Source organism: Centruroides sculpturatus, unplaced genomic scaffold, assembly GCF_000671375.1.
Source record: "Centruroides sculpturatus isolate CEXI.00-Female unplaced genomic scaffold, Cexi_2.0 scaffold131, whole genome shotgun sequence".
Taxonomy (NCBI): domain Eukaryota; kingdom Metazoa; phylum Arthropoda; class Arachnida; order Scorpiones; family Buthidae; genus Centruroides; species Centruroides sculpturatus.
The window spans coordinates 345,724-368,338 of record NW_019384439.1 but is presented as its reverse complement, the minus strand read 5'-3'; the positions used below and the strand labels follow the sequence as shown (position 1 = coordinate 368,338).

The window sequence follows — 22,615 nt, the reverse complement described above, 5'->3', positions numbered from 1 at the left end:
AGGGTTTTACTTATATTGATAGATATTAAAAAATATTATCAACAATTATTTAAAAATTAGAGAGAAAGTACTATAATTTCAAATAGTTTGCATAAATTATAGAATATAATATATCTGTGAATCTTCTGACTTTCTGTGAAATCATTGAACAGCATGAAAATCTTGTTTTTGAAATTACATATTGTGTATTTTATTTTCTTACAAAATTATTAATATTTTAATTTAGCCAAAGAACTTGAAAATCATCAGCATTAAAATGTTTTAATTTAGCATATATCATCACAAAATCATAAATTAATTCTAAAGAAATTTTTATTTTTATAATTATTATTACAATGTTCTTAATTTCCAAGAATTTTTTTTATTTGTGGTTATTAATATTTATGTAATTTATTTATTCACTGTTCATTTGTATATAATATTTTAATATCTCTAAGCTTTTTAACAATGGAAAAATGTTTTAAAGTAAAATATAAATTAATTAAAATAATAAGAGAAAGTTTTTCTATTCTTCCAGCTGTAACACAGTATAAAAATGCACTGTCATAAGGAATTGAATAAGAAATTGATTTACCAAGTTAATTAAATTACTTTTTTGCTGTTTGTCTTGAATTAATCTAGTTTCTCATAGTTTATATTTTTGTTTTTTAAATTTATTGAATTTTTAAAATTTGCTTTTCTTTGTCTATTTGTTGTGTAAATTGGAGCTTTGTACTTGAAGATAGAAACTCTGCAATAAGTGTTAAACTTTTTATTGGTTACTTACTTGAAATTGTTGTATGATAAAATTGATTTTCTGAGAAGTAACCAGAAAGAACTGGAAATTTTTTGTTTTGATGCATTTTTATATGACAAACATTTTGAAAAATATACTTTTATGAAGATTTTCAAATAAAAAATAAACATTTAAATGAAAAATATAATTATATATTTATAACAAAGGAACATGATTTTTTACTATTATTTAATGGTTTAAATGTATTGTTTAGTTGATAATATATACACACTTACACTAAATATAAATGTATATAGATATATGATTAGTTGATTTAAATTTATATTAGATGATTAGCTGATCTTAATATTTTGGAAATGTATCAAATTTATGCTCTTGTAATGATCACTATATCATAATGGTGACTGAAATTATGATATATAATATACAATTATGTAACTATTATTTAAAATTTAATTGAAATGTAATATATCATTCTAATTCCAGCTGCAAAATGTGAATGCTTTTGAAAAACATAAATAATTTTATATAGAATTTATATCTAATGATTGCATGTTCATTCATATTATTACTACATAATTTATATGTTCAATGTTTATTTAACACACTTTAATATTTTTTAATAATATAACTATCAATATTTAAAATAAAATATTTACATATGTTTGAAAATAATTAGGAAGTTATTTTTATAAATACTTTCTATATTATTTCTATATCATTATAGAATTTAAATTGATTTTATGGTTTATAGTCTACTTTTGGTCTCTGAGTAAGTGAAAAATTTAGAATATTTTGCATGTTTTAAAAAGCTAGAAAGCATTTTAAATTTATTATTATACATTTTAATATTTTGCACATTCTCCTTCCATTTCTAGTGTATATTTACATTGTATTTTACTTAGTGTGTGCGTGTTCAGTTGTTACTAGTTTGTTATCAAACTTTTTTCTTTTTTGAATGGTGATTTAATAATTTTTGAGTCCAATGATATTTTTGTATATCAAGAAATTTCTTTTAAATTTAATTTCAAATCCAAGTAAAAAAAAAAACCATTTTTTTCACTTCTTTCCACCATTTCAATGTAGTTTTCTTCCTCTGTTCAGCTAATTTAGTTTTGTAAATTTTCTTTTCTTTCAGTTTTCATTACGGAATAGTTTTTCCAAAACATTACTGAAATCTTCAATTCATCAATTGATGTTTCGAAAAAATAACAACAAAAATCTGCTTTATTGGAGCTTGCTCTCATTAAATATAATTGAGCCCTACTAAAGTAGATTTTTGTTATGTTTAAAAATTGAAGTTGTTTTTTCATTATTTCATTGTTTTCATTATTAAAAAAATAAATTTTTAAACATTTATATTAATTTTTTTAAATGTAGCTTTTTAAGTAAAATTTGATATCTGCTAATTTGAAAAGTTATAAGAATTTACTTTATTTTATCAAATTAAATTTACACCCAGTGCATTTGATAATTGTAAGTAATAAAATTGGCAGATACTAGAACTTTAAGCTAATCACTATTTAATTTTCAAATAATTTTGTCATTTTTGAGGAAAAAAAGTTGTAACAGATTCAACAATTAAATAAATTTAGGATATTCAATATTTCAATGATTATATTTATATCTGATATTTTAAGAATAAATTGATTATCATATATGATAAAAACTGAATATTAATAATAATTTTCTTTTTAAAATTAAATAGTTTTCAATTTTTTAAGAAATATTTTAAGAACAAGTGTTCAATATAAGGACAATATTGCTATCTTATTTAATGGCTTCTTTATTCATTTTTCTCTCTTTTGCATTAATGAGATGATTAATTTTACATCACTGCTTACAGATTTTGTTTTCAGTTTTCTGTGACATTACATTGCTGAGCTGCTACATTTAATAATAAGTAAGGTAATATTAAAGATATATGTTGTTATAATGTTATTAAATTTGAAATATTACATAATTCTCAAATTATTAAAATATATTTATTAATTTTTGTAATTTAATTCATTAATGTTTATAATTATAAAAAAATAACTGAACAAAAAATCTAAAGCTTCTAATAAGTTCTTACAAATTTAGATATTTTTATTTTTAAATAATAGATTGATTTTTTTTTCTTTTAACAAAGTTGAAAAAAACCATAATGAAATACTTAATTAAAATTTTTAATTGAAAAGAAAAGCTGCTAAAAATTTTTTATTTTTAATCATATGAATTGTATTTATATGTTTTTAAAATTAAATAAAATTGTATTGGTTTTATAAAAATTAAAGAATTGCATCTAACTACTTTGATCCATTTTTTCCCTGCAAACAAAAACAACTTCCTGATTAATCCTTTTAAATTCTAAGGATTCGCCAGATTAAAGTTTGAAAATACTTTATTTTATATAACTGATTTATTTTGTTGTTATTTTTCATCGTGATAGCATTAGTAACTCTGGTGTTTTTCTTAAATTGAATTTTCATTCTAAACTATTTCTTTCTTAATAAATTTCATTTTTTAAAAATTTAATTTAAAAACTCTTTATGTGATAATTTTTTGTGCTCTATTATTTATTTATTGTTACTTAATTATAATTTTCTAATTTTATTACTTGCATCTGTAATTATATTCAACTATAATAGAATGATAATTGATGAAGTTGGCTTCTCTCTAAAACATAAACATAATATATTTATCATTAATTAATCTTTACCATAGTTTAACATTAATAAAAGTAAATATATACAGTAATACCTCAACTTACACTACCCTGACTTACGCGATTTTCAAATCTCATCGATTCGTCTTTTATTTGCGCACCACGCAACTCTTGATTAGTTTTGAACCCCACACTACTGTTCAACTTACATAATCGGATGTGTTGTGTGGAATTGACACATAGCTACAATTTATTTTGTGTTTGTTTGTTATATCTACGGAGACTTGAGAGACTCTATGTGGTGATTTCTTGTAACCGTGAACGAATCAAAAGACGAGATAAGATTGATGAGAACATTTATTAGCTTACATACATTCGACTTGGATTTTACACAAATTGCGAAATTATACCCCAACTTATGCGAATTTGACTTACGTGGTTATCACTCGGTCCCACCTATCGTGTAAGTTTGGGGTATTACTGTATGTATATATATATATATATATATATATATAATACTATAATATCATTTAAAATTAATAAAATAAGTATAATGTAACATAATTTAATATTTTCAGAAGCCACAAAGAAAAATAATGAGAAAAAGAAGATTGTGTTGTGATAGGCTACTTTTTATGATGGTCTTGTTCAGTGTGCTTGGATGTTATCCACAATTTGGATACTGTTGCGAATTTGACGATATCATATCAAATGACGTTGTAAAAACTTTTGTTAATTATAGTTCAAAACATAAGAGAGATATGAATAAAGCTGACATATCAAGTGATTTTAAGCCAATTCGAATTCATGTTTATTATGGTATAATGGACCATGGTATGGTTGCTGAACAAACAACAAGACTCTTTTCCATTGTAGAAAAAGCTAGGAATAAAATGTCACAATTACTTTCAGGTAAGATTATTTTCTTGTGTGTAAGAAAACTTTTTTTTTCCTTCAAATCTTAGACTGACATTTACTAAATTATTTTGATTTAGAAAGTAAACTCTGTTTAAAAACTCAAATTTAGAAATTTTATTATAAAAACAAATTAATATAATTTTCTTTGAAGAGAATTCGACACAGATATTTAACAGTTATATATTTAAATTAACTAAAGACATTAAAAAACCTAATATCCAGCACTTCCAAATTTCTCTGCTGGATATTAAGTTTTTTAGTGTCTTTAGTTCAAGTATATTCAGTTTTTGAATGGTAGTATTCTAAATTAACAATTATTTTCCAAAATACACAATTTTAGTATATAAAACTTTATTTTGATTCAAAATTAATGTAATTATTTCATTTATCTTACCAAAAACAGTTTGTTTTCTTATTTGCTTTGTTTTCTTCATTTGTATGATTCATGCATGTTGATAACTAATTGGAAAACAATTATTCCCTTTTATAAGAAATATTATGATTGAAAGTATAACAAATTTATTATCATGCATTTTGATTATAATTTTATTCAATTAAAATAATGTAAATTAATTTAAAAAAATTAAATAATTTTAAAAATACTATAGTTCTTATAAATAACATTTCTTTAAACAATGTTTGAAATCTTTCATTGAGTGAATAAAAAAAAAAGAGATTGTTTCATCCCAACCGATCTAGATTCCATTATTGATTTTCAAAAAATTTTAATATGCAATGAGGAATTCATATCTAAAACAAAATATGATATTCTCTGTTTCCATTTATTATAAATATTAAATAAAAGAATCTATATAATAAAAGCATTTTTTATTAATTATACTAACTTAAAAAAAAGACTGAATGGCTTATAATTAAAATATAAGTAATGATATTTAATTTATAAAGGATTTTTTTTGTTAATTATATATGATTAAATATCTTTCTAATAAATGAACTATGTTTAAGAAATCAAATTATATTTTTGTTCTTAAAATTTATGCAAGAAAGCCATATAAAAGTGGAGTGAATGATTTTGTTAATTCAAAAAAGCATGATGGTTCCCATCTTTGTAAATATTGAAATTCTATCACATACCATATTGGAGCATAGTTCTCTAAAATTCATTAAATAATTACAAGATTTGAAAATATATAGTTAAAAATAATTTATTATGTAATAAATTTTTCACTCAAAACATATTTTAATATTAAAAAATTAACAAGAAACTTTTTCATATTCATAAAGTATTTTAATGTTTTCTAGAAAAACAAATATAAGAACAAGTAATTTAGTGCTTACTTATGCAGTGGAGCAATTGTTAATTATTCAAAAATTGGGAGAAAAAAAAAAATTGCTGCAATGAAAAAAGTTTGTTTTTAATTATAAAATATCTATCAAAGTTAACACATCTGCAAACATATTTGCTTTTGCAATTTTTTAAAATTAAATCTTACATATAGTAAGCCTGAAAAAAAGGCTGCCTTAGTGTGCTCATGGGTCAAAGAGTAAAAATAAAAAAGATATAACAAATATATTTATATATAAAATTATATTATCATGTCAAACTAACTTAAATCATTTGCAAGTAAAGGTAATTTATTTAAAATAATTCATAAAACAGTTTATCCCAGAATCATCAGAATAAGAATGCTGTTTTTTTTTTAAATTTATATGAAATCTTTTTCTGTTAAATTTAGTTCATTTCATTAATTAAAATGGATAATTTATTATCTCTAAAAAAAGAAAAGCAAAAAAAGTTGTATTTTACAGGTTAATTATCTGTTAGTCTAGACTATGAATTTACATTTGTCTTATTTACTTAATTTAAATTAGTTTTTAATTATTATTAATTTATCCCCATTTAAATAATGTTAATTCTAAAGTTGGGTTTTTAATTTACGACATATTTTTTTCTAATGAAATGTCATTTATTTCTAAAATATCAAGAAATATGCTAATCATTTAGAATAAATTCATTGTTAATCTGAAACATAACCTGAAATTTAACTCAACTTAATATCAATTCTGCCTGAATTAATTAAACAGTTACGTAAAAAATGAAAGTAATAAATTAAAATGAATATACCAAATTAAATATATCATATTTTAAATTTTACTCAAATATATTTATGGTAATATATACAGTAAATATAATTTTGAAAAATGAATTATTGAATAAAAATATATAAAATAGAAAAACAAAAACAAACAATTTTTTTTTTATAAACTTTCATTATTTAATTTTAAAATATTTCTACAAGATTGAAAAATTTTACAAATGATACATAAAAATTAATTAGCATAATAAATCTTAATTTATATAATTCAGTTTTAAAATTATGAAACGTTCTTAATATATACATTAAATATACTTTATCAAAAAGTTTGTTTTAAAAAAATACAGTTAATTTTATTATTATATCATATAATAAATCTTAAAATAGCATAAGTTTCGTAGAAATTAAAAAAAATTTAAATTAAAATACTGTACTGTAAACCTTCAATTTAGCAGATCTTGATTTAACAACTTTGGATCTAATGGATAAAAAAATTTGTTTTACAGGAAAATTTAAAACTTTTTTCTTAGTAAATAGAGTATGCTAAAAGAACAAACAATGAATAATTTATATACATTGATACAATGTCCATTGTAACATTATTTTATTAAAACATTATGATGTATAAGTATTAACACATATTGCATATTTTAAGTTTTTTACTAATATGTATTTTTAAATCACATTTGATTTAATGGACTTTTGACAATAGCAGATACCTTTTCACCCAATTAGTCCATTAAATCGAGGGTTTACTGTATCTTTAAAATACACGCAATGCTTTGATTTTCATTCTGTTCAAAGAATAACTGAGCTATTTATAAGTGAAAGTATCTTTTTTAAATTAATCAATATATTTTACAATATATATAAATTTGTTTGTTTCACTTTATTATTATTATGTTGGGTTTAGTGGGTTATACTTGATTGACACCGGTTGCTGTGTACTATACTGGACCAGAGTCAAGACATAGCAACCAAAACAAAAAAAAAAAATTAAATAAGTGTATTAGTCTGTGTGTCTGTATTCAGGAATTTCCTAACAATATGACATGTATTCAATATAGTGGCCTTCTGTAGTGTCATGTATGTGTTTCTATTTAACTGTAATGTTCCCAGGCTTTTGTGTAGTGTGTGTGTGTGTGGTATGACATAATTATTGTTATTAAATTATGTATAACTTCTGTAAATAAATAAAATAAATAAATATATGTATATATTTATAAATCATAAATTTATATTAGAATTAATAAATCAGAATCAATTACAAATGATTTTGCAGAATTATTCTCTAATACAATTCATAGAAAAACTACAATGAAATTCAATTTTACATAATTTCTAAACTTTTTACATAACTTAAATTCACATTATAAAAAATTTTAATTTATATATTGATAAGGAAAGAAATTTAATATGATAAAACATGAAGAACAATGATATTGTGCCAGGTCAATGATATTTGACAATATATTAATTTAAATTTTTTACTTGAATGATCATATGTGTATAATTTTAATAAATAAAATATATTTAAAGCTGATCCAAAATTTTAATGAAATTGTCGAAATTTATATAAATTTTTAAAAATTTTATTACATTTTTTCCTTATTACTTAAAAATAACTTTTTTATTTTCTATTATAATAGATTGCCTTTTAATACAAGTAATTTATTTTAAAAGTTTTCAAAGTACATTTGAGATGTTTAAAACCTTATATGTATTTCTGTTTATGATATTATAATATAAAATTTATGTTATAGTTTTGTATATATTAATTTAATTTTAAATAAAATTTTTTTTATCTTTTGTTTGTAGATATCTTAATTATTAAAATGATGAAATTTTTAAAAGTACATAATTATACTTTTGTCCACTTTGGACATTCTTGTGTACTAGGATTTGTTATACTGAGGGAATGTAATCAAGATTATGTTACAGTAAATATAGTTTAATTGGAAATTATGTGTTTCTCTTCTTTCAGTATAACATTTTCTAATACACAAGAATGTCCAAAGTTGACAAAGTATAATATAAGTAATTAAGGAGAAGAAGCACATATCAACAAAGTACATAATGTATTTTGAAACTTCATATAATATAATTTGCTTATTGTAATCACTTTGGGACATGTCTATACCGATGATGATAAATTACTGATAACATTAAATGAGGTAAGTCAATGAAGTAATGGGAATTTTGGTTTTATTGACATTGATATTAAAAATATGTTAAAACAGTTATAAAATGTATTACTTGATGATTTATTACACACGGAATGAATTGCTATTTGTCTGTGTTTTTTGCAACACTCAATTTAAATTCTTGTACTGTGAAAAATAATTGAAAAAAAAAGAAACAAATATTTGATGTTTATCATCAGTTTTAACCAGTACATTAATTAATAACAATTATGTACTATCATCAGTTATCAGCCAAAAGACATAGCAAGATTACAATACAAAAAACTTTGTTTTTTGTATTGTAATCTTGCTATTAAATGTTAGTTTGCTATTAAATGTTTATTACTGGAGTTATAAGGTTTAGGAGTGTTAATTTAAACAAAGTTTTATAAATGTGTATCATAACTATGAAGATCTACAGATTTTTAACTTTTAGCCATTACATTTTAATTTATGATTATTTATTTACTATCATGCATGTGATGTAAATATACTGAAATATGGTATTTACTTTCCAATTTTTATAAAAATTAATAATTAAAAGATACCAATAAATAGAAGTGTATGATGATAAAAAGTAAGTTAACTTATTAGTACTAAAAATTCTAGTAATACTCAACTTCCTACCAAAGGATGAATGAACCAAAATACTAAAAATATAGAATATTTAATTCATTAGGTAAAAAGTTTTTGAAGCATATATACACAAAAAATGATTTAAACATAATTTTGAAATTTTTCCCTTCTCACCTATTCAGTACATAATTCACTGAATAGGTAATATCTATCAAATGTAGATATATTTTCTGATTTCTTAATGGTTTATAGATGAAATTGAAAAAAATAACAATCAAAGCTTATGTATTTTGTTTATACAAGAGTACTTTTCATAAATTAAAGATAATATTGAATATTGGAAAAAATAAACAATGAATAAAAAGAAAACAAAATTAAAATATTGAAAATCAGCTTAACGATTAAAACAAGAAATTGAAAAGAAATAATGATAAGAAGAGTAATGAAGTATAAAAGTAAACACAGTTAATAATAAACTGATTAAATAACAAAGCAAGCATATTATTGATGAATAAATTTATACATAAATTTTAAAATTTTCTCATTCAAAAATTTATAAACCCAAGGATAAAGTATGTTTAAAAATAGTATAATTAAAGACTAAATNATCGTGGGATAGGCGTTCGCCTGACTTCTTGAATTGTTGTAAGAACAATTTATGTATATTATTAAACGGTTTTATATGGTAAACCTGTCTCGGTGAGTCATTCCGCGTCCACACGACAGAATTAACCGCTCGGCTGTCGAAAACACCTCACCCCTAATCGGCTGGCCTCACATATATGTAGTTATAAACAAACTTAATTGACTAACCGGCTAAAATAATAAGTTTATTAGTTTAGCCGGTACCTAACTCTAGTACCAAATTATCTTATAAATTATTATTAGTTTAGCTGGTTCTAGCCCAAATTCAGCTTTGGTTGGTATATAGCTTTATATATCTATTTAGCTATTGCATGGATATATTGGTTGTCTTATTCTAATTTCTTTGTTTTTTGTCGTTACAGTTAAACAAGTGACTGGACCATTGTTATTGCCTCGTGAAAAAGCTTGTGATAAATTATGGGGACCTCACAGTAGAAATCAAAACAAGTATATATATCAGTTTATTACTTGTTAAATGTTTATATGTTCAGTTTTTATTTATTTCAAGTGATTGTGATGATTTATTATAATCATTAATAATTAGCTTCTTCTAGAAAAAGCTTTTAGAATTTAGAATTTTTCTTTTTAGTAAAAAGTGGATAGAAATAGAATAGATTTCAATAAAATAATTTTTAAATATAGATAGTTATATTGAAATCTAGTTATTCAAATATTTTGAATTATAAGAATAGTCAAAGATTTGTTTTCCATTAATTTCTTAGTATTTTACTCTGTGCAATTTCTGCATTAAAAAACAAATTCTGAATGCTAAATTGTCCAAATCGTTTGTTTTTAAGAGATAGCATTAAAAAAGTTCAATTGAATTTTAAGTATCTAATTTTAATTATACTGAAGTTATTAATTTTTATAAGTGTGTAAATAAAAACAATTTTAAACCTTGTTTAAAATTGTTTTTATTTATACACTTATATACATTTTATTGTTTGTATTGAAAAGTTGAATACCAGTTTAAGAAGCATATTATAAGTAGGGTCTTGTTTTAAGTAGGATTGATATATTTGGATCCAGGAACATAGACAGAAGGGTTTGTAGGGCTAAAGCCCCTTCTGAAGTCTGGTAGTATCCTACTGTTGGTAGCAAAATGATGGATGGAAAGCAGAGGCAGTTAAGGCATCAGCCATGACCATCACCGAATAAAATTTGAAGAATGAACCACAAAAGAAAATTCTACAGGCATGTTTGGATTCATATTTTATGCAAATGGTTAGGTTTATCCATTTCTGGTGCCACTGAATCTGACTTAAGTCAGCATATTGGTCTCTTCAGTTTGACATTCTGGACATGGATAACTGCTGAATGTTACTGTGATGAATATCTGGTTTTCAAGTATTTTTCTTAAGTACAGTAATCTTTCTATTTATGCAAATTCACTTTAACAGGTTTAAATTTTAAATAATCAACATCAACTTTATGGAAATAAATGATAGTTACATCAAAAAGCATTTTTTTCTTATAGTTTTTATTTTTTTTAAAATAATCTATATAATTAAAGCTTTTTTCTAACCAACAAGAATAACACTGTATTTAAGAATATGAAACAGATCCTTATTTTAAACAGCTTTCCATGGCTCCATTTTTTATTTATATACTTTGTGGAACCAATTATTTGCGTAAATGGAAGGATTACTATGGTGTATTCTCTACAGTGTAATAAATTTTTATTGTATATATTCAGAAACATAGAACTAAAATGTTGTTCATTATAGAAAAAGTAAATTGCTTAAGCATGTTTTTAAAATTTTTTTGTTCATTTTAAATGGTTGCATAAATATTTTAAGAAATCATCTGGGACTGCTTGGAGTGAAGTACAAATTTACATGGAATTTTGTTTTATGTGGTGTCAGCTGATCTATAGACAATACTATACACACAATTTAGACATGAATGAATTGAAAGATTGAAAAATAACATGAAAAAATTGAAACAAAGTCTTTTAAACTGTCTCTAAAATGTTTTNATGTAAATTAATATTAAATTTATTATAAAAAATATGCATAAATAACATTACTGAAAGAATAGAATGTTAAAATAAATAATAGAATTTTAATTTTCTTCAACGGTTTTTGCGTGGATTAATTAAAATTACCGTTTAACTCTGCGTAATTTTGCATTTAAATATGTTATTAGATACGATAAAAATTAAATTATTTACGCGAATTTTTATAAAACTAATTAATTTATTTATTTATAAATAGGAAATATTTTTTTAAAAAATAAAAATTTATACAATTTTTCATTATAAAAATGGTAGATTTTATGACTTGCTACGGGTAATGTAATTATTTAACTGATGGAATGTACGGCATTTCTAGTTCGATTACAGTAAAACGAACGGCATATTAATTGATTTCATGACAAATCTGTAGAAGTAGAAATAAAATCGTGCAGTTTTATAGCACCGAATATTTAGTGTTTAGGTTGGCGGAAAAGGTACACACCCGAAAAAATTAGAGCCGGCTAAAAATCGATAAAAATGAATGGGTGGAGGCTTCACTGCCAGACAACGACCTCGATCGATATTTTCAGTAGTTACTTTTGCATTTTAAGTGTATTTTTTTTTTTAAATATTATTAAATTTTAGTTATTGAAAACCTTTTTTCTTCCCCCGGCATTTTAACAGAAAATATGAATAGTCAAGAATCGATAGAAGCGTCATCTCAAGATGGTAGCACGGAAGAAAATGGAGAAATCAAATGTTTAAATGGTAACGGTAAAGATTGCCCAATCCAAAATGGCGACGATATGGAATATTTCAAAACTGGAAGAAGGCATTTTCCTCAATGCAACGAAAGTCACGTATTTGAATACATTTTTGCCGAAACTCAAACGCAAAGGGGGGCTTGGTTATTGACGGTTCCGAAACGTCTCAAACAGAAAAAACATTTCAAGCAGCACAGTTGAGTTGTTTTAAAATCATCGTATTTATACATCGAAATGATTTTTTTTAATCTGTATTTCCTTTATATTTCTCTTATCTTTTTCAGATATGTCTCAACTTCCCATCTGATTCGTCTGTGATAAAACCAAGAACCGAAATTCCGTCCATGCGAATCTGGAATGTTTATAAAAATTTTAGTTATTATACACATATCGTCATTATGGATATTTATTTTCTAAATTTACTGTGTTTATCTTTATTTTTTCGTGAAAAAAATATTTCTTTTTAAATGCAATTTTTAAAGAGAAAAATATTTTTAAAAAATTTTTTAATGCTTTTTTTTTCTTGTTTTTGTTTTTATTTAAATAATACATTAAAGCACACTTGATATCTATTATTTAATATATCAAAAATTAATTTAAAAAAAATATTCGATACCTCATAAATCTATTGATTTTACAATAGATGAATATGAGAAACGTGTAAAATTGATCAAGTGAACCTCTCAACTGGTATTGAAGATACCGAATGAGACGAAAAACCTTACAAATTTCATAAAAAAAGAAAACATCGAGACATATCTTACATTTTAATTAAAGTTCCTCATACATAACATTCACAGTTTTGATTAGAATAATATTTTGGATACCACACACATCATGAAGCAATATCACATTTACAACACTTAAATTTTTTTCGAATTGTTCCCTACTTCCCAATAAAAGAATCTTCCATTTGTTTTGCTGTCCATTCTCCAATAAATCTTTATAAATAATTTTGGCAATTAAGTTAGTGTCTCATTTAAGAGAAACAGAGAGCTTTAATTCTACAATACTAAATAACATTAGAATTAATTATTATATATGTATCTAATAAGGTTATAATTAATTTACAATTCCTATCAATAATGTCAGACTGATTATTGTTCTCTTATAGAATTAATGTTAACAGGAAAATTACATAAGAGATTCGTTTCTTTCGTGTAATTCATGTTCATAAATGTAAATTTAATTATTAAAAAAAAAGAGAAAAAAAAATTACTGTGTAAGTATTAATATATGTGTAAAACAGACCTTGCTCTGTTAATGTATTTTATTTTGCATTAAAATATATCAAGAATATTTATTTTGCATTAAAATATATCAAGAATATTCTCTCTATTTATAAACATTAAAAAGTTTCTGAAGGAAATTTGAATAGAACATTATTCAGAATATTTAATTAACCTTACCGAAATAGGAAAGAAAATTATCTTAAAATAACAATTATGAATAATAAGATTTTTACCTGTGTATTTTCTGAGTCAACGTGCACAACTAATCGTTATAAAAAGTAGGTTAAGGAGCCACAAACATCAATCAATGTTTAAATATTCTTATCACTTCCTAGAATCGTAACTAGAATTCTAGATAAGAATCCATTACATTTGAATATTTTATATAATTTTAATAAGAATTTTATAATTAGGTTACTGTCAGAAAAGCAGAAAAAAAAAAAAAAAATTTTAACGTCTTTTCTATAGTAACTTCATCCTCCCGACTTATCACATGGAAAGATTGAATGATGATGATATTGGAAATCGTTCCCTCGCCGACTTTTCATTAGATTACAATGATTGATTTTATTGTAAATGAGGATTTGAAGAGTTTAAATGCTCATTTTTATTCATTTATATGATAAAAAAAAGAGAAGTTTAATAGCTTATTTGATTAAAATATCGATTTTTCTATCTAATGTTACGTATAGCTTTTATTTCTTATAGGAGGAGTCCGAAAAAAGCCATAAATCAAACTAAATCGTAAATTAAAGAGGAGAAAAAAAACCTTCTAACATAATAGAAACCTGTCAGAGGCGGTCATGCACTTTTGTATTAATATAATTTTCTTTTTTTTTTTTTTTTTTTTTTTAAGGCTTCCTTAATTGAATTGTNATTATATACTTTATGTTAATGCTCAAAATACACATTTATGCCAAACTCAGGTATTCTAAAACATTAAAATAAAATATAGAATTTTGGATTATTTTTTATTATAAAAGCTATATTATAAAATTATTTCAATATATTTTATATTTAGGATATTATTGCATATTCTATTTAGAAAATTTGTCAAATGTCATTTTATTTTTAGACTGTTTGTTTTTATACATAATATAAATTATTTGATACTTTGAATTAAATTATATATTTTATCTAATAGTTTATAGGTTACTAATATTTTAAACTTATACAGTATGTAAACTTTTTAGATGCTCAAGCCTTCGTCAAGGGTATGTTGGAGAATTTTGTGAAAATAAGATAGATTATTTCCAAGTAAGAATTATAATTTTGTTTCGGTTACACAGTAAAAAGTTTTTAATGCATACTAAAATTTAAAGAAAACACATTTTAATAATAGAGAACCCAATTTGAAGTATTTTTAATATTTTGATTTTCTAATGATAATCAAAAATACCTTGATTTTAAATTTAAAATTATTTTGTTTGATCAAATCATTTAAAAAAGGAAATTAAAAAAAATTTAAATTAAAATACTGTACTGTAAACCTTCAATTTAGCAGATCTTGATTTAACAACTTTGGATCTAATGGATAAAAAAATTTGTTTTACAGGAAAATTTAAAACTTTTTTCTTAGTAAATAGAGTATGCTAAAAGAACAAACAATGAATAATTTATATACATTGATACAATGTCCATTGTAACATTATTTTATTAAAACATTATGATGTATAAGTATTAACACATATTGCATATTTTAAGTTTTTTACTAATATGTATTTTTAAATCACATTTGATTTAATGGACTTTTGACAATAGCAGATACCTTTTCACCCAATTAGTCCATTAAATCGAGGGTTTACTGTATCTTTAAAATACACGCAATGCTTTGATTTTCATTCTGTTCAAAGAATAACTGAGCTATTTATAAGTGAAAGTATCTTTTTTAAATTAATCAATATATTTTACAATATATATAAATTTGTTTGTTTCACTTTATTATTATTATGTTGGGTTTAGTGGGTTATACTTGATTGACACCGGTTGCTGTGTACTATACTGGACCAGAGTCAAGACATAGCAACCAAAACAAAAAAAAAAAATTAAATAAGTGTATTAGTCTGTGTGTCTGTATTCAGGAATTTCCTAACAATATGACATGTATTCAATATAGTGGCCTTCTGTAGTGTCATGTATGTGTTTCTATTTAACTGTAATGTTCCCAGGCTTTTGTGTAGTGTGTGTGTGTGTNGAATTATAATTTTGTTTCGGTTACACAGTAAAAAGTTTTTAATGCATACTAAAATTTAAAGAAAACACATTTTAATAATAGAGAACCCAATTTGAAGTATTTTTAATATTTTGATTTTCTAATGATAATCAAAAATACCTTGATTTTAAATTTAAATCACATCTAAGTATTTGAATATATTTGTAGCAGATATTTAAAACACTAAAAAAATTACAATATATATTGTATTTTTTCTTGTATTAAAATAGCATACAATTGTATTAATTTAAATATGAATAAAGTAATAAGACAATTTAAAAAGTGAAAAATTTCTGAAGATTAATTGTCAAACACTATGCAATTCAGTTATTTTATTTCATACTTTTATTCTGATTTTTTTTAAAATGTGTTTCTATGTAGAATCAAGTTTCCTGATTGATTATACAGAACTTGAAAGCACTTCAATTTTTTATTCTTGTATTCTTTCTGCATATTTTTATTACAATTTCAAACTTAATTATTAATCTTATTCACTATTACTACATATGATTAAATTTAAATATTCTAAATGTAATGTTAAAGTGCTTTGAAAATACATTTATCATTTTATTATAGATATATACATAGTTTGTGATATCAAATTTTTTAGAGCATAGTCAGATCTGAATGAATATAATAGTTTTTTTTTTTATTAATAACAACAAAATTTTTAATTTAAACATTTTTAGTGTTTTAACACTGGAGGGTGAAAGCAACAGCATTATTGGACAGATACAGCCTCCCCAATTAACATTTTTTCTCTATACAACAAAAGTCTCTAAAACATTTTAAAGTAACAAATAAGCATAAACATTTTCAAATAGACAACAATAATTGACAGTAGTAAAAAAACTATTAAGATAATTCATTAATAAGATTATGACATAAGTGAGGCACTAGCAACAAATACAAATTTATATCAATTAACCTTATTTGCAAATTTTAAGGAATTGTAATACAAATTAATGTAAAAGATGAAAGTTTATTATAAACAAAATCTAAAACCAGATACAATACTACACATACTACTATATTAAGATCATAAATTTATAAAACTATACATGATGTTTCTGCTTTTCTTATTATGGATATAATATTCCAGATATATCAAGTTCTCAGATTCAAAAGAAATAGGATAATGCTTTGATTAACTGAAGGGAATTCTATTAATTATAACATGAACTGTAATCCAAAAAAATTGGCACCATATTCATGAAATAATTCAGTTACTTGCTAAACTGTGGACACAAACTTGCTTTTTTGTCTTCTGAAACATTTTCAACTCATTACAAGTCATCAGCAGACTACTAATAATAAAAATTTTTATGTATTTAAACATTGCATAAAAATTTTTTTTTACATAATATTTAAAATCAAATTAACATTTTTAGACTTCTTATTGACTTATCTATTTAAAGAAAAAATCTATTAATTGATATGTTTATAGTATCATGTAAGGAGTGCTGACAAAATTTCATAGATTTTCTTACAGTTATTTGTGTTTTATTTCAATTTAGTTATTAATATTTTGAAATGTTTAATTTGGATATTGAAATATTTTAAATATATCAATTAATCCATATGATGGTGATGATGAAACTTAGATAAAAAGAGCCACTAAGATTTAGTGATCTTACATATATAGTCTACAAATAATTTTACAAACAGTTGAACCAGTCTATCCCAAACATGTTTATCTCAAAAATCTCCTTATCTCAAAATTTATTTTTTCCCATTCATTTTCAGTCTAAATTCAGTATATTTTCATTTTCTATCAAATAAATTTCTCCCAAAACCTCTATCTCAAATTATAGATTGAAGTATCAATTAAAAATTCAAAGCTCAGTGACTACATTTTGATAGCATAAATTGTAAATGAGAAACATTTCTTGCAATACAGCACATAGCTGCAGTTAATCCTGCTTTTCTCTGATTGGCTGAGTTTATCCAGTCAAAGAAAGTCAGGCATCAAACTATTGACAAACTATTTCTGTTATGTCAAAAATGTTTTATTTATACCTAAATACAGGTATATACAGTACTTGCTATTATATTAATAAAATACCATACTTCCAATTAAACCTATTACTGTTTACTGTGTAGGAACCTCTATATTTTGAAACTTGTCTATTTTGAGTTTTTTCTCATTTCTGTGAGATTAGAGATAAACAGGTTAAACTGTATATATAAATATATAAAGTTTCTGAAAATATTTCACAAAATGTACTTTTTTAATTTATTTTTTCTAAAGTTTAAAAAAAGCTTTATCAATTTACTTATTAGATTAACACAATAGTTTAATATGATTTATAATAGTTCTATTAAATTACAATGAATTTATGCAAATATAAATAAATGTAAAACATGATATCAATGTTCAAAAAGTAATGCCTAATAATTACATAAATTAACAGATACCTGATGATCATTTAGATGGACTCAATGTATATAATTTCACAAGTCCACATCCTCTTCCATTATCGTTACCTGCTGGAAATGGTGTCCAAAATGCTGATTATATACTTTATGTTAATGCTCAAAATACACATTTATGCCAAACTCAGGTATTCTAAAACATTAAAATAAAATATAGAATTTTGGATTATTTTTTATTATAAAAGCTATATTATAAAATTATTTCAATATATTTTATATTTAGGATATTATTGCATATGCTTCTTATTGTGTGTTAGACCAGAATGACAGACCTATAGCTGGTTTCATTAATTTTTGTCCTTTTCATTTGAAAGAGAAACATGAAGAAGAAAGAATAGTGATGGCAAGTGTAATTTTTGTGTATTTAAATTTATATCAAACATAATTTAAAATGTATGAATTAATTTATTTTTATAGGTAGCCATTCATGAATTATTTCATGCTCTTGGATTTTCTCAAGATATGTTTAAAAAATTTAAAGACTGTTCATCAATTGGTAAACTTTTTTCAAAAATGTTTTTTGAATTTTGTTATTTGAATATTAATTACTGAAATGCCAAATATTATAATTAGAAAAATATAATAACTTTTCATATTACTTATTATTTTTTGAGGAAATTAAGACAATGTTCAAGAAAAAATAATAAGTAATATGAAAGGTTATTATCATCCTCCAAAATTTCATGAGGTTTAGTGATAAATTTGTAAATAAAAAGTAAAAGATTTGAATACCATATGATATCACTGCTGCATAATGTAGTTTTTCTGAAAGGAGAGATTTAAACAAGCAAATTCAAACTGTAGAAGAATACATATGAATAATTTAAATGTTATTTACATGAATGAGAATATAGCTAAATCTGTTTTTCATTGAATGAATCTATAAATAAAGTTATGCTTTCATTTCATATTTTATTAAACAAATATTTGATGCCGTTTATTGTATTTAAAAGTGGAAAAATATTTTTTAAAGTAAAACTTAATATATAAATGCTTTAAGTTTTACTTTTCTGGCTGTTATATATAACAGAAAGTATAGCAATTGGTCAAAAATGATCCCTCAAGATTTTTACATTTTTGGACTCTTGATCTTGAAACTTCAAGAAATGCAAAAAAATTTGGGGTGTTTTCCTGAATTTATGGATCTTAGTGTGTATGTGTGGGGGAGCATGATTTTCTTCACCCACTTATTTCCTATCCTTTTAATTGGATGTGGCCTCATGCAAACATGCTAGTTTGTGTATCAAGAAGTACCTATAATAATGCCAGGTTCAGCTACCTTGTGCCAAATTTGGCTCCTTTTTTTACTCTTTTGGTGTTAAAAAATATTTTATACTTTTTCAAACAATCTTCAACAGAAAAAAAGAAAATTATTGATTTATTTTAGCTTTGTTTTGTTTGACTGCTTTGATATACTGCTCCACATTTCAATGGAAAATAGTCTCCTTTTCATTTTGTTTGATTTGAAAATCATTTAGAACATTTTGTTTTTTCAAAAAAATTTTATTTAACTTTAATATTCAATCAAAATTTCTAAATAAACTTTAACTCCCTAAATTATGCGACCTTGACCCTGAACATTGTTAATATGAATTTTTGATAAAGTGAACCAACTACTGTTCTTCTAGCAATTCATATTAACACAAGTTGACTGTATATAAATTTTAATCATTTTATGTATATATTAATCATAATCATTATATATTGTATCATATAATATATATACTATAATATGTTAATTATTTAAGATTTAATTATAAATTTAACTTGTATGTGTGTATGTAAGTAACTTAAGTCTCATTTCTAATATTATTAATATCATAAGCATTTAATCTTTGAACATAGGTTTATAAATTTAAAAAAAATTTTTTCTATGGTATAAAATAAAATATATTTTATATCATTCATTTACTTAATGATTTTTGAATAGAATATTAATCATTATATATAAAATCATATATATCTACATATAGGGTGATTTTTTTTAATTCACACCAAACTTTAAACTTTAATAACTTTTTAACTATATGAGATAAAAAGAAAATTCAAAATACATATTATACAGAATTTATTGCCATTTAATGAATTAAGTTTTCAAAATGACTACCTTCACTCACAATAATAGTTTTTAACTGATTTTTGAAACATTCAATAACTGTAATAAAGGTCTTTCTTGGAATCTTTACTATTTCTGTTTTTTTTATTGTGTCTATTGACACTTCAAATAGTTGTATGAGCATTCTATCTTTAAGATAGCCCCATAAAAAGAAATCACATGGGTTTAACTCGGGGCTACAAGGTGACCACTCCACGCCACCATCAACATATTTTTCATAATCTAATCGGATTACATGCTTCTCAAACATGCTGTAAAGGGTTTTAAACACTTGCTTTGTGTGATGGGACCTTGTACCATTTTGCATAAACCAAACAAGATAATATTTATGCCCAACAAGCATTTTGGGATAAAACATTTTTCAATCATTCAACATATGCAGCAGAAGTAATATTCTTTTTGAAGAAGAATAGTCTAATAATTCTGCTAGCACTGATAGCACACTGATTAATATATTGATAAATCACCAATTGGAGAATTAGAATTTTGATAATTTTTTTATGATAAACACATGTTGTTCTAAAGTGAATGCCACAATTTTGAAAATGACTGTTAACATTAATCAATCATTATACTATATATTACTTTTTGAATTTTATTTCTATCTCATTCAGGTAAAAAGTTATTAAAGTTTAAAATTTTGCATGAATTAAAAATTGCCTTGTATATAATATATGTATGTTCAAAGATTAGTTGCTTATGTTATATTATTATTGGAAGTGAGATTTGATTTGTTATTTACAGATACACATGAAAGTTAAATAAATTTATAATTTCATGCACTATATTCTCTTTTAGGAATCCCTTGTTCAGAATGGAAAAGGCCTGTCATAACTGATAAACATAATGTTAACAGACTTTCATTACCAACTGTTATAAAAAAAATGCAAGAACATTTTGGTTGTGATGATATTAATTTTGGTGCTCCTTTAGGAACAAAGGTATTTTTGTTTTTCTTCTAGAATTAGTAAATTCTTAGATGTTGAATCATTGTGAAATAAATAAATAAATAAATAAAAATATAGTATAATTTTCAAATGATNGATTGTGAAATTTTTTTTTTTTTTAAGGCTTCCTTAATTGAATTGTCCTCCATACCGTATCAAATATATAAATTACCTTTATTCATTCATAAGGAAGCTTAAGATTATTACGACATTTATACAGAAAATGCGTTATATTATCTCTAGCGCTAATACAGTAGGTTCTTCTTAAGAAGTTCCGTGAAGAATCTCTGCGCGCTCCGACTATTAAAATTGGTTCAAAGGAAAACTTTGAATTCATGTAAAGTAGAAAGATCATTTTGTCTTATATAAAATACAACGTAGAATCGGGCCAGATGAACTATCTGTCAGGATTGACATATGGTTTAACAAAATTACATATTCAAATGTATAAATTTGCCACGAGGTATACAATTTATTATTTAAATGCCTTGGGTTAAATATATACAGGTTTACCGGTTTTTCAACTCTACTGAATGAATTAAATTAAAGAGGAAAGAAGAAAAAAAAAAAAAAATGTCTTAACTAAGCTTCTGAATGTAGAACACACACCAATTTTTAAAGATATTGAACGGTGCTTGAGGTACGTTTGCATGTTTTAAGGTAATTTCTTAAGTAACTACTAATTTAAAACTTTAGCTAATTTATTTTTAGTACTGTATAAAGTATGAGATAAGCCAATTTTTAATTAAAACTAGACAATTTTTAAAGTTTAAATTCATAAATAAAAAATTGAAAAATATTCTTTATATACTGAAAATCTAATTAGTAGCGTGTCCAGACAGAAAAATAAAAAAAAAATAATAATAATAACGAGTTTAAAATTGAAATTCGTTTACAGCGTAAAAATCTTTTCTAATCACTGATTTATATAATGTTTTATGATAAATTTGATAATATTGATGTCTGAAAAAATAAAATTTACATGAAGAATGTGAAAAAAATATGATACGAATTCAGCCATGGTTTCCTGCCAATGTTTTGTCTTTAGTTATTATTGTTGGCTTTAGTGATCGATTTTAAATTTGTAATGGATAAACATCCTACAGTATTCAGGAGGGGGGATGCTAATTCTACGAAAGAAAAATGAATCTATCAAATGTAGATAAGGCAACGGATATTGTAAGTTTTT

At 23.3% G+C, this 22,615-nt stretch overlaps 1 protein-coding gene across 3 annotated transcripts in view; it reads left to right on the top strand.

Moving 5' to 3' along the window:
* The window catches only part of LOC111620098 (leishmanolysin-like peptidase), a 52,211-nt gene that overhangs the window by 15,298 nt on the left and 14,298 nt on the right, over positions 1-22,615 (top strand). For 2 of the 3 annotated variants that reach the window (XM_023361941.1, XM_023361942.1), the window contains exons 3-10: positions 2,583-2,644; positions 3,962-4,295; positions 10,125-10,209; positions 14,909-14,972; positions 18,342-18,491; positions 18,587-18,706; positions 18,781-18,859; positions 21,278-21,420. In XM_023361941.1, coding sequence (XP_023217709.1) covers positions 3,980-4,295; positions 10,125-10,209; positions 14,909-14,972; positions 18,342-18,491; positions 18,587-18,706; positions 18,781-18,859; positions 21,278-21,420 — 957 coding nt within the window. In that variant the 5' untranslated portion in view covers positions 2,583-2,644; positions 3,962-3,979. Of the gene's footprint in view, positions 1-2,582; positions 2,645-3,961; positions 4,296-10,124; positions 10,210-14,908; positions 14,973-18,341; positions 18,492-18,586; positions 18,707-18,780; positions 18,860-21,277; positions 21,421-22,615 lie in introns of those variants that run through there. The other variant, XM_023361943.1, reaches the window with a different exon arrangement.